The sequence below is a fragment of the Halichoerus grypus genome, chromosome 10 (genome assembly GCF_964656455.1).
Source record: "Halichoerus grypus chromosome 10, mHalGry1.hap1.1, whole genome shotgun sequence".
Lineage (NCBI taxonomy): Eukaryota > Metazoa > Chordata > Mammalia > Carnivora > Phocidae > Halichoerus > Halichoerus grypus.
This window is the reverse complement of record NC_135721.1, coordinates 22,964,296-22,978,112: the sequence shown is the minus strand read 5'-3', so window position 1 is coordinate 22,978,112 and position 13,817 is coordinate 22,964,296. Positions and strand designations below refer to the sequence as shown.

The 13,817-nt window shown below is 37.1% G+C and overlaps 1 protein-coding gene across 5 annotated transcripts in view; it reads right to left on the bottom strand.

Moving 5' to 3' along the window:
* CLIP4 (CAP-Gly domain containing linker protein family member 4) overlaps positions 1 to 13,817 on the bottom strand; it is a 96,677-nt gene that overhangs the window by 18,340 nt on the left and 64,520 nt on the right. For all 5 annotated transcript variants that reach the window (XM_078056138.1, XM_078056139.1, XM_036113263.2 and 2 more), the window contains exons 12-14: positions 13,649 to 13,783; positions 9,692 to 9,815; positions 5,588 to 5,652 (exon numbers count right to left, since the gene is read on the bottom strand). In XM_078056138.1, coding sequence (XP_077912264.1) covers positions 5,588 to 5,652; positions 9,692 to 9,815; positions 13,649 to 13,783 — 324 coding nt within the window. The remainder of the gene's footprint in view (positions 1 to 5,587; positions 5,653 to 9,691; positions 9,816 to 13,648; positions 13,784 to 13,817) is intronic.

The following is a 13,817-nucleotide window of genomic DNA, read 5'->3' as shown; positions in this document are numbered from 1 at the left end:
ACAAATTTTTATCTTACCTTTCTCATCAAACTATGCATATGCAAAAATAAGATCATGACATTCCATTTGGAGGTTTTTATTATAAAATTTCTTGAAAACCAAATAAAACTAAATTAGACACTGATAAAGTTGAATCTTTTTATTCTCAAATATTATAATCTTGATAAATCATATGAAAGAAAGGATAAAAATGGCTTTAAAAACACTATCACTAAATATGCCATTTGCAAAATATTGAACAATAAATTTCAGAGTTTATGATTCTTGGCATCCCCAAATGACAGAGTTATTAAAAAAAAAAAAAAAAAGATTTCATGAAAGGTACATTTTAAAAAGATGTCTTTAAAAAAGAGTAAGATTTCCAGTTCTGGAAAGTAATGGCAGACCAGATGTGCTGAATCCATCTCTTGATCAAAGCAAGTATAATTTTATACAACTATAATTAAAAATATATATATACTGTTGAGCTGATACAAAGGCACAATTTCAAAGAGATGCACCACAGGATTGCCACTAAATTCTAGAGAACTCTGGCTTCTGCCTTACCGGCTGCATAGGAGACAGGAAAGGACATAAACCTGGGGCCTAACAAAAGGGGGACTCTAACACAAGACTCCTGGTTAAAATGCAGATCCCAACCAGCTCACCCTCAATGTAAGTTTAAATAAGAAACAGAATGAGGGGCGCCAGGGTGGCTCAGTCGTTAAGCGTCTGCCTTCGGCTCAGGTCATGATCCCAGGGTCCTAGGATCAAGCCCCGCATCGGGCTCTCTGCTCAGCAGGGAGCCTGCTTCTCCCTCTCCCTCTGCCTGCTTGTGTTCCCTCTCTCACTGTGTCTCTCTGTCAAATAAATAAATAAAATCTTTAAAAAAAAAAAAAAAGAAACAGAATGAAACACCATTCTGACAAAAACAAAACAAAGTGGCTTGTGTCAACCTTAATGCTCAGAAGGTGGAAAAATTTTCTCCCTTCAAAATTTGTGATTATAAGAAAAATTCATTTTATCTATGTAATAAAAAAAAATTGCAGGGAATGTAAATTAAAGCAGTCCCAGGTTGGCGGTACCTCCAGGAGTAACTGGCAGAAGTAAATATCATCTTCTCCGGAGGCATCAACCCAGGCCTCAAAGAATTCCTATACATTAAATTCTGAGTAGAATAAGCACCTCACAATAATCAATTACAAAATTCACAAGGAAAGAAGGTACCATAAGTTAGGCTCACAGAAACAGATTGGCAGAACCATAAGTTAGGCTCACAAAGACTTCAGATATGGAATTATTTAACATAAAAATAACAATATTTAAAATGTTTAAAGACATAAAAACTTAAAAATATGGGGAAATAACAAGTGATAATAAATAACTACAAAACAGATTTGTGGAAAGGAAAAAAGAAATGAAAATTTTATAACTAAAAACTTTGTAGTGGGATCAAACAGCACAATAAACATAGCTGAAGAAAGAATCAGGAAACATGAAGATAGAGCTAAAGATGTCTAGAATACAGTCCAGAAAGACCAAGGTGAAAAATATAAAAGAGGCATGGGAAAGTGAGAAAGTCTACTACACTACTCATCAGAGCTTCTGAAGGAGATAATAAAGAGATTGAAGGAGAAATACTTTAAGTATACAGACAAGAGTTTTACAGAATTGATCAAAGATACTAATTTCCAGATCCAGGAAGACCCATGATACCAAACAGGATAATCAAAAAGAAATCTCCATCTAGACAACAGCATAGTAAAACTATACAACACTAAGGAAATAGAGAAGACCTTTAATGGCAGTCAAAAAGAAAGATAAATCACCTACAAAAGTATGGGTTAGGCAGACTCATAGCAGACTTCTCAAAAAAGTGACAGAAGACGAAAATAATAAAATTATATTGTCAATGTACAGGGAGACAACATCTTTCAAACTCAAATTTTCACAAATTGTTAGGTTTACCCAGTAAAACTATCATTAGAAAAGACAAAAACTGAGAGACCCTTTCTAAAAGAAATTTCAAAAAATATACATGTGGTAGGGGCACCTGGGTGGCTCAGTCAGTTAAGCGTCTGCCTTTGGCTCAGATCATGATCCTGGGGTCCTGGGATCAAGCCCCGCACAGGACTCCCTGCTCAGCAGGGAGTCTGCTTCTCCTTCTCACTCTCCCTCTGTGCTCACTTGTTCGCTCTCTCTCTCTTAAATAAAATCTTTAAAATATATATACAGACACACACACACATACACACGTGGTAGGAAAAGAATGATCCCAAGTTAAAGTTCTGAAGATTAAGGACTAAAGACAATTGTAAATATGTGAGCAAATTAAATACTGGTTATTAATTATATTTTAAAAAAACTATAATAATAATGCGAAATCTGTGGGGGAAATAAAATAGAAACTGAATAACTCAGTTTCTAAGGATTTTCTATCACTTGGGAAAGAGTACACCTGATGATCAACGTTAGACTTTGCTAAGTATGTATGTTAAAGTACCTACAGTAATTACTAAGAAGTATGTTCATAGAGTATAACTTTCATTCAAGTAGAGAATGGAATGAGAACAAGAGGGGGTAGGAATATAACTAGAATAAAGTCAAGAAAGAGAACCACAAGTATAAAAAACTGAAAAGTAGCAAACAAATAGCATAAATAAATCCAAATATATGAGTACTTACAATAAATGTAAATAGGTGAAACTCTCAGATTAAAAGGCAAACATTGTCAAACCATATTTTTTACAGAAGTGAAATCCAACCATATTCTATTTATAAAATATTCCAAAAACATAAGGATATAGAAAAGTTACAAGACAACTGATAGAAAAAGATGTATTAAGCAAATACTTGACCAAAAGAAAGCTGATATAAGGTAAAAGGAATTATTTAAAAAGCAATACCATTTACATTAACACCAAAAAATGAAATAGATTGGTATAAATCTAATAAGACATGTACAAAATCTATATGAGGAGAACTATAAAACTCTAATGAAAGAAATCAAATAAGATAGAGAGGTATTCCATGTTCATGGATAGGAAGACCCAATATTGTTAAGATGTTAGTTCTTCCCCATTTGATCTACACAATAAATGCAATCTCAATCAAAATCCCAACAAATTGTTTTGTAGATACTGACTATTTGGAAAGTTTGTATGGAGAGGCAAAAAGCCCAGAATGACTAGCATAATATTGAGGGAGAAGATCAAGAAGACTGAAGAAACTTGATGAATCACTATAAAGCTATAGTAGTTAAGAAAATGTGGTATTAGTGAAAGATAAATAGATCAATGGAACAGAACAGAGAGTCCAGAAATAGACCCACACAGATATAGTCAACTGATCTTTGACAAAAGAGCAGAGGCAATTCAATGGAGAAAGGATAGATTTTTTTAACAAATAGTCCTAAAATATGCAAAAAAAAAAAAAAAAATGAATCCAGACATAGACATTACACCTTTCATAAAAATTAACTCCTTGGATCATTGATCTACAGGGAAAACACAAAACTATAAAACTCCTACGAAGATAACACAGGAGAAAATCAGGATGACCTTGAGTTCAATGATGACATTTCCAATACAACACCAAAAGCACAATTCATGAAAAAAAAATTGATACCCTGGACTTCACTAAAATTAAAGACTTCTGCTCTGTGACAGACCGTTAAGACAATGAAAAGACAAGCCACAGACTACAGAAAATGTCTGCAAAACACATTCTGATAAAGGTCTAGCATTCAAAGTATACAAAAAAACTCTTAAAATTCAACAGTAAGAAAACAATGAACACAACTTTAAAAATGAGCAAAAGATCAGAATGAACAATTCACCAAAAATGGACAGATGGCAAATATGTGCAAAGATCTTCAACTTCTGTTATGAACTGAATTGTGCCCCTCATTCATATGCTAAAATCCTAACCCCTAGTGCCTCAGAATGTGACTGTATTTGGAGACAAGGCCTTTAAAGTGGCAATTAAGTTAAAATCAGATGAAATAGGTCAGCCCTAATCCAAGATGACTGGTGTCCTTAAAAGAAGAGATTAAGACACAGACACATACAGAGGGAAAGACTTTGTTAAGACACGGGAAGAAAACCCCCATCTACAAGGCAAAGCAAGTGCCTTAGAAGAAACCAACCCTGCCAACACCTTGATCTTGGACTTTTAGCTTCCAGAATTTTGAGAAAGTAATTCCTTTGTTTAAGCCACACCATCTCTGGTACTTTGTTATGCTAGCCCTAGGAAACTAATACGACATCATAAATCATCAGGGAATTTCAAATGGAAACAACGAGATACTATTACACACCTATTACAATGGCAAAAATCCACAGGCCATAAAATTAATCTCAACAAATATTTAAGGACTAGTTATACAAATCATTCGTACACAGATGGTTATCCTATGGAAAAAAATGTAATTAGACCCTCACTGTATACAAAATCACTTCCAGGTGAATTGATAAATATGAAAAGCAAAACTACAAAACAAAACTTTTAGAAAGCAATATAGGAAAATATCTGTGTGAAGTTTGTTTTAGGAAAAGATTTCCTAAGATAAAACATGGAAAACATAATGGTTTGCTATTTTTTTTTTAAGATTTTATTTATTTATTTCTCAGAGAGAGTGAGAGTGCGCGCATGGCAGGCAGAAGGAGAAGCAGGCTCCCCGCTGAGCAAGGAACCTGATGCAGGACTTGATCCCAGGATCCTGGGATCATGACCTGAGTCGAAGGCAGACGTTTAACCAACTGAGCCACCCAGGTGTCCCAGTGGTTTGCTATTCTGATTACTTAAAATTTTTAAATATCTGCTTATCAAAAGACATCAAACGGGTGGTGGGGGTGGGGGAGGCAAAAGACAAGTTGAAAACCAGGCAGGCGAGACATTCACAACACACAAGACTGGCAAAGTATTAGTGTCCAAAATATATTCAGAAACCTACAAATTAATAAGACAAACCAAAAGAAAAATGGGCAAGAGACTTGAACAGGTACGTCATAAAAGAGAAAATGCATATGGCCCATCAAGAAGAAAAAAATGAGGCTCAACCTCATTTATAATCTGAAAAATGCAAATTAAAACCACGAGATACCATTTAAATCCATCAGATGGGCAAAGACTTCTCAATCAAAGAGGACTAGTGTGAGATAAGGGGCTGCAGAGGCTCTCATTCACTGCTCATGGGCACGTGCACTGCAAACAGTCTGCCATTACCTAGGAAGGCTGAAGGTCTAGATGGCCCATGCCTTGCAACCCTAGAGAAACTTTGGTAAATGTGTGCAATAGTCTAGTTTGTAGTAGTAAAAAAACAAATATAACACAAATATCCATCAAGTATAGGATGAATGATATATTTTAATGGAACACTAACAAAATAGCCAACAACAATTAAATATATATACATTTTATAATATATATTATTTATTAATATATCTATACAGGGGTGATAAAGATTTTTTTTTTAAAATCAAGGGAATAATTAACATAAAATTCAAGACTCATAATCTGAGGACAAGGTACATGAGAATATAAAAAAAATTTTGATGAATAAAAGCAAAGGACCAATTATTAGGAACATAAAACAGTGTAAACCTACCAGGATAAGAATGATTCTGTTTATTCGAAGAAATTTCTGAAAGAGTATCCAGGGAATCTGTTACCCTGTGAATAAAACAAACCTCATTAGCAAACCTCATTAGAAGAAGTAGCAGGTCTTCAGATTTAAGATTGGCTCTTAACTGAGGTTTTCACACCAGTGGTTATTTCTTATTTCACCTATTCAACAAACATTTATTGAGCATCTATTAGGAGCCAGGAATGAACTTCAAGCTAGCACCGAAGACGGGCACTAACAAAAACAGAAGAGATCCTTGTTATCTAAGGATGAGTAATGCAGAAAAAATCAACTTAAAGTAAATTCACTTAAAATAGAGACCTGACTTTATTTCTTTGGAACTTTATCTTCCAAGATGAAACTAAAAAATCTGAAAATAAATTTGTTTTATGTTAAATTTAACAAATGTTCGATCAGAATTATAAAAACATCACATTCTTAAATTAAAAAAAAAGATACTGACTCAGTCTGTGTGTGCATGTAATTTTCTGATAAAATTGCATGGCTAAATACAATCCAACATCTTTTACTTTATATTTGACTCTCAGCACAACCATAAAGGTAACTTTCCTGACAGGTCTGTCTGTATTTTTTAATATTCAGATCATTCTTCATTGTTAAAAAGCCAATCCTCACAGTCTCATTTTCTTTCAGTTGTTTACTGACCTGACCCACAAAGCCTTCATTCTGTCACCCACTTCCTGCAGGACACTTGGTCACCACCCAGAAATCCTGCAACTCTCGCAATATCTGCAATTCCATCTTGCACTTCATGTGCATCGTTTTTACATGATACACACACTACGGCAATCAGTGAGAGACTGATGAACGCAAAGAATAGGACTTGATGAAGAGGACAGATAATTAGGTGGTGATGGGTAGTTGAGAACTTAATTCTAAAAGTGATCAGTTCATTAATAATAAGTACCTAATCGTGAGAACTAAGAATAAGAAAATTAATACTGTGCTGATGAAGACCACCTAGGCAAAAAATAGGTAAGTAGGTAGAGAGATAAGATTAGATCTAGTCAGTAAGTCTTCTTGGAATTTCTGCAAAGAAATATTGGATGATTTATATATTCATAGAAAAAAAGGTATGAACTCAGTGAAAGCTGGTGATAGTAGAAAGCTATCCAAGCAAAGGAAATAACATTTGCGCAGATTCTCATAAAGGAGGCACATTTTTTTTTCCTTAATGGAAAGGAGGGAAAAAAAGACAACTACAATCTGGGAGGAATGGGGTTGTGATTGGTCACTACTTTATTAAGACTGTCCTCAAGCAGTCCTTAGTTTAAAATTCTTTCTTCTCGAAGATCAGTGGTGTCTTTCAAGAGCTCTAAAGCTGGTTTAAATTAGAAATTCCTCAAAATCAGGGACCATGTCTGTTTTATTTGCTTATAGAATGCCTAGCACAGCACAAAGTGCTAAAAGACACTTAATAGTATTTGATGATGATGAATGAGACAATCAGAAGATGACAGGAAGACAGCTGGATTGAGACAGCAGTTCATTTAGAGAGAGCCCTGTATCTTCTAAGAAGAGGGGGTGCTTTTAAATAAATCACCTTAAAGAAGACCAAATAGAAGGCGAGGGGGGAAAAAAAGGTAAAAACCATGTGTTCCATAAACAAAGCAAGAAAAAGAACATGAAACCATGAGAAAGAAAATGGCTTCATAATATAAAAGGGGGAAAAGCTGTTACAGCATAAAAAAATACTGCACTAGATTTGGTCAGTATTTACCGTGTCTAAAATATGCCAAACTATGTCCTCTGGGTAATCAAACATAAAACGAAGAACTCCAGTCCTCACGACTAAGAGACAAATAAAACTCGTAAGAGACTATAGCAATGTGTTAATGAAGATTTGTCCAAAGCAATAAGAGAACCCAGAAGACTGGGGACTCCAGCATGCATTTTACCCTCAATCAATCATCGATAACACATCGGTCCTAAAGAAAGTCAGCAACCCTCTTTTAATCATTACAGGGTACCGGTTAAGAACATAACTTCAACTACCTGGCTTCAAATCCCCACCTGGGAGCTGTGCACACTCGCATAACTCACTTAACTTCCCTGTGCCTTACTTTCCCCCCGCTGTGAAATAGGGATAATTACAGGACCTGACCCAGAGGGAGCTTCCAAGGTGTGAACAGTGCATGCAGCGCTATTAACTGCTCACACACAGAAGTGCTGTGCGTTGGCTACGGCTTTTTCTTTATTTATAAAATGCCTACCACAAAACAGCAAACTGTCTAAAAGCAAGGGCTTAGGAGAAACAACAAAATAACAAATCTGGGTTGAGTCCAGCTCCATCATTAACTAGTGTAAGACAGATCAAAATATGCCACTCCAAAACATGCCACTCTGGCAGAAGGATTATTTTGAGCTAAAGACATTTGAGAATCAACAAATGCAGGAAGAGGCTTTCTCTGAACTCTCCTTATCTGCCTAAAACAGGTGCTCCCAAAAAAGAACTCTTCTGTCCTATATCCCCTCCCCAGCAGTTTCATCAAGCAGGGAACTCCGACTCTTCTCATAGGTGAGGAGCTGGGAGGTTAACACCACATCACAAAGTATCTTATCTCCCACCCAGTTAGCTTTCCTAAAAACCATGTGCCCTCCCACAAGTGGCCTTTTTCTCCCTCCCTTTCTCCTACTAAGATGGTCTACAAAAACTCCAATCTCACCACTTATATGGGTATTCACTTCTTTCTGTGATGCCCAGGTGCATGCAAATTTAAATATAATAAATTTGTATGCCTTTTCTCCTGTTAATCTATCTGTTGTCAATTTAATTCACAGACAACAACCCCCCCAACCCCCTCATCAGCTACTGACCCTAAGCGGGCAGAGGAAAATTTTTTGCTCCCCTATGATAACTATATGACTTTAGCTAAGTCACTTTATCTCTTGAAACTTTTCTTCACTGGCAAAATGGAACAACTATAATAACTGACAACTCACTGGGTTTGAGGGGGATTAATGAAATATGCATCTAAAGTACACTGTACAGAGCCCACCATTTACTAAATGCTCAATAAATGTTTGTCATAATTATTGTTATTTTCCAGCTTACCTGACCCAATACTCATTAGGATCAAATGAAACAACATTCAATTGAAGATACTTCATAAACTGCAAAGCATTACATATGTTCAATACTGTCACAAATGATGAGAAAAAAGTGTATCAATTACATCAAAGAAGGAAATTAATACAAAAATTATGTGAAATTATTAAGAAAAACAAAGTGAGGTGGAAGACAGATCTAAAAAAAACTCTAAAATCTGCCAGGAGGCAGTCACACAGCCTAGGTAGAAGGGAACTAGATGGGGCTCTGGGATGTGATGGCAGATCCGTTCTCATGAACGTGATTACACCATACATGTTCTTTCCTAAAGATTAGCATCCCGTTTCCCCTGCACAGAAGAGCACACCAAGCCAACTTCTCTCAGCACGTAAGTCATTTCACATAATGGTACCTGGGATTTCATGAGAACTTGTTTCTGCTCAACTTGTTTTTTTAAAGCCAGAGTGAGCTGGTCCAGAAGTGTACCATCTTCAGAAACACCGAGGAGGTACATTATATATAAATCCTTAAAGCTTCACTTCCCCTGAAGATCTACTGCCTATCTATTTTTGAAAACTAAAGAAATCAGAGGAAAAAGCCATTTTGGTTCCATTAGGTTTGGAGGAGAATGAATGGGGTGCCTGCTGGCAGGAAATTTAATGTAGTTAGGATGTGACTGAAGCAATCAGAGAGCATTTTTACTTTTGTTTGCATGACAGATTAAGCTTGCTGCTCTCACTGTTCTTAGCAGCAAACGCCACTTCTAATAGCCTACACATACTCATAGGGTTTGCAAATGAGGAATAAAGGAGGGTTTTAAAATTGCAAATCCTCAGCAAAGCAAATTTAGCTTTCCATGAGCCTTCTCTCTGAAGAAGGTGGTGGGTTAACCCCTTGAAAGAAGACATGAGCTGTAGTCAGTGCATGTCTTTAATATAAAATGAGGAACTCTAACTATAAACCACTGCAAATTACAAAAAGGCCTTGTGAAAAAACATAAATTTCCTTTTTCTCACCTTTGTACCCTGGATGGGGGAGCAAATATTCCATATCTTGGAGAACAACTAAAATACTGCACACCTCCAACTGAACCATCATTCTTGCCATGGGGTTTCTCAAGCTCTATACCGTACCAATATCCTAGAACAAGAATATTGGATTTTGAAAGCATCTGCATTTTACCCAAAATGGTTATGCTATTATACAACCCAGAACCCGAATGGCTTAACATTTTCACAAAATGACCAAAATGATGGAAGAGCATCATGATCGTTGAGCTTTCAAATGATAAAATTTGAAAATTTGAAAAAATGAACAGGAAAAACATTTTACAAGCACAATTACAGAGTTGTACATTAAAGGAGAGAGATAAAATACACAAATTTGGCACAAATTAGCTATTATGCAAGTAGTATTATGACCACAGTATATCTACAAGCTATAATGAAAAAGAAACTGCCCTTGACTCAGTGATACAGCGCATTTCAGTGGGAGAAGCACAACACAACACTGAGCCATATGGATCATAAAGTGCATGTGCAATCTTTTCCTTTCACTCTCCCAACATTCCAACATCACAAACTGTCCTTAAATAATTAAGGAAGGACAAAAGTAATATGGAAAATATGATTAGACTTCATGGTGACTCTTCTTTTTCTGTTTCCCCACTCAGGATAAAAAGAAAAATCCTAATACTTAACCTTAGTGAAAAGATTTAGATTAGCTAGTAGGAAGACTTTTCTAAAAGGTTTTTTTAAGTATGTAAAAGGGCCCACTCTGAGGAAAATAACAGGACTTCTTTTCTAGAGGGCCAAAACTAAAGCAGTGAGGTTGCTTTTAGTGTGGTGAGAATTAGGTAGATGGACATATACTCCTAGTCTAAGTGTATACATACATACTCCTGGAATAAGGATTCTCAAATGGAGGGTACCTCAAGACCAGTTAAAAGTGTCTAATGAGCCACTCATTTTTATTTAAAAGGAGAATACAGTAGTAATTGCATCTGGTCACTTACAATCAGTATCAAATAAAAAATAAGAATACAGACGTTGAGAAACTTACTGCAAATTCCAAATTCCAAAATACAAAAATACTGTTTCTTTCAGATGACTAATTCAAAGAGTCTATATAACCTCAAAAATGGCAACCTAGAAGTTCTTCAGTCTTTTCCTCTTATGCTCAAAAAGATGACCCTTGAGCCCATTTCTCAGTACTTTTGCACCGAAAAGACTAATGCATGACCGCAGTCCTCTATACTTAAACAGCATACAAGTACAGAGTAACGTAAACAAACTTACTTCTCAGCCATACTAATGCTCTGGAAACAGGTCATCACATTTCCGAATGTGATTAACCAAGGTCGTCTGGTTGCCATTTTTATTTCTGAGTGCCACAGTTAACAATGTTCAATGTTACAATGTACCATATAATGGCAACACGTTTACCATATGACTCTTGAAAAAGTGTAACATCCCACAGAAAGACAGGACAAGTGTTAACAATTGTGACTACACCTTGTCTGGTAGTGGTGAGGTACATATGGCTTCCCACTTAAATGGTAATTTTTTTTCCGATAAAAAGGCTAAAGAGGCTAAAAATGACGTCCTTCAGGTCTAGATCTTATAATCTAAAAGCTTCAATGAATCAGCGCTGTTCTCGAGAACTGACTGATCTCAATTTTGGTGCCACACGACATGCATGCTAGTAGTTTCTAAAAGGACAGAATGACTTTAACAGAAGGGTTTCCAACTTTACGTTTGCTTATGACTACCCCAATTTCTGGACGCTTAACCTTAGGAATTTAAAAATTAAAAGTCGGGCACCTGGGTGGCTCAGTTGGTTAAGCGACTGCCTTTGGCTCAGGTCATGATCCTGGAGTTCCGGGATCGAGTCCCGCATTGGGCTCCCTGCTCGGCAGGGAGTCTGCTTCTCCCTCTGACCCTCCCCCTCTCATGCTCTCTCTCTCTCATTCTCTCTCTCAAATAAATAAATAAAATCTTTAAAAAAAATTAAAATTAAAATTAAAAGTCAACCTAAAACAATGAATTGCATCCAGTGAACCAAAACCACTCTAACCTTGTTTAATATAGAAAAAGGGAACTCAAAAGACATGGAGATTGTGAAAAATAACCCACATTTGGGGTCTTAAAAGTTTTTATTTGAGAACTATATTAAGACCATCCTAACTCATCTCAATTACCACCTGGAGACCTGTGAGGGACATGAATTATACAACACACAGCCCATCTTAAATCAATTAGCTGGATTGCAACTATAAGTGGTATAATGAAACGAGACTGTGCTGGGAGACAATTCTCCGCGGCTTGCTCACGTTTCTGCGTGTCTTATGACCAGAGGCACTGCGTTTCCATGGATGTCCGCACAGAGAACAGCCTTGGAGGACAGAGACAGGGTGTGGGCCGCATGCCCCACCCAACATACAGGCATGCGTCTTGTCTAGCGTACAGGTTCAGATTCCTTAAGCTCAGGGCTCTTCTCCTGTAGCATAAGCCACTGGGTGTGCAGGTGTCACCTCCCCCCACCCCGGGAACTGGGGCTCAGGAAGCAAGTGCAAGACAATGCCGACCCTCTGCTTCTGCCGCTGCTGGGACTCCGGAAGTCCTGTCCTTGCATCAGGAGCCTAACGTCTTCCATTAGCATCTATGAAACTGTGTGGCAATCTAACTTGTCAGCTTACACACGTAGGGTAAAATCTCAGGTCCTTCACAGTTCTTGACAGAAGGCTACAAATTTAAAATCAATGTTCTGGGTAACTTTTTCCTAAAATGCTGCAACGCCGCCATGTGTCAAAACAGCGTACTGCCACTTAAAATACACAAACATGGTTTCATTCAACTGGCTTCTATATTTGAAATTAAAATCACTGAAAATGCAAAAGAAAGCTAATCTTTACTTTTGGAAACACAATATTATGTCTAGATTGGAATAAATATGTAAATACACAAACATGTATTTTTAAGGTCCCAGGGTGCACAGAAACTTTTTCATTTTCCTTCGAACCTGTCTGTTGGCTTTTCTTTCCAAGCCACTCAGATAAAAGCGATATGCCGTGAACTCATTTTTAGAATATCCTTAGCAATTTACCCAAAGGATACAAAAATACTGATTCGAAGGGGTACGTGCACCCTGATGTTTATAGCAGCATTATCAACAATAGCCAAATTATGGAAAGAGCCCAAATGTCTATCAACTGATGAATGGATATATAAGATGTGGTATAAATCCCCTGGAATATTACTCAGCTATCAAAAAGAATGAAATCTTGCCATTTGCAACGACATGGATGCAGCTAGAGTGTATTATGCTAAGCAAAATAAGTCAGACAGAGAAAGACAAATATAATACGATTTCACTCATATGTGGAATTTAAAAAACAAAACAGATGAATATAGGGGAAGGGAAGAGAAAAAAGGACGCAAACCATAAGAGACTCTTAACTATAGAGAACAAACTGAGGGTTGCTGGAGGGAGGTGGGTAGAGGATAGGGTGGATGGGGGAGGAGGATTAAAGGAGGACACTTGTGACGAGCACTGGGTGTTACATGTAAGGGATGAATCACTGAAGTCTACACCTAACACCAATTTTACCGATTATATGTCAACTAGAATTTAAATAAAAACTTGAAATTAAAAAAAAAAAAAGAATAACCTTAGCAAAAATCTAATCCTGATATTTTCTCTCTGTTATTGAGCACGCTTGGCAATCAGTGAGCATGAAGCTGGAGAAGGGCCACGAATTTTAACATTAGACAATTTACAATACAAGTGAGATTTCGCAGACGACAGTCACCCCGAGTGCAGTCAGCGTTTCCATCACTGTTTGGCTTCGCCGGTGCCGCACAGATAACTAACATCCACAGGAACTGTTCATCAGGAATTCCCTACATGTAAGATTTTAAACCTTGTGTATTCCGAAGCGCTCAAGCGGAGCCAGGAATATCCAGACGAGTTACCTGGAGCAAAGTGTGTCGTCCCGAAGAACTTAACGGTGCCGGTTCTCCGGCCCACCACCAGCACTCTGTCCCCAAGGTGGGGCCCTCCCGCGCAGCGGCTGTTATTTGCTGCAGATGCTCCTGAGGAATTCAAACCTGTTTGGTTGGTTGGTGGGGAAACGGGAAGGGG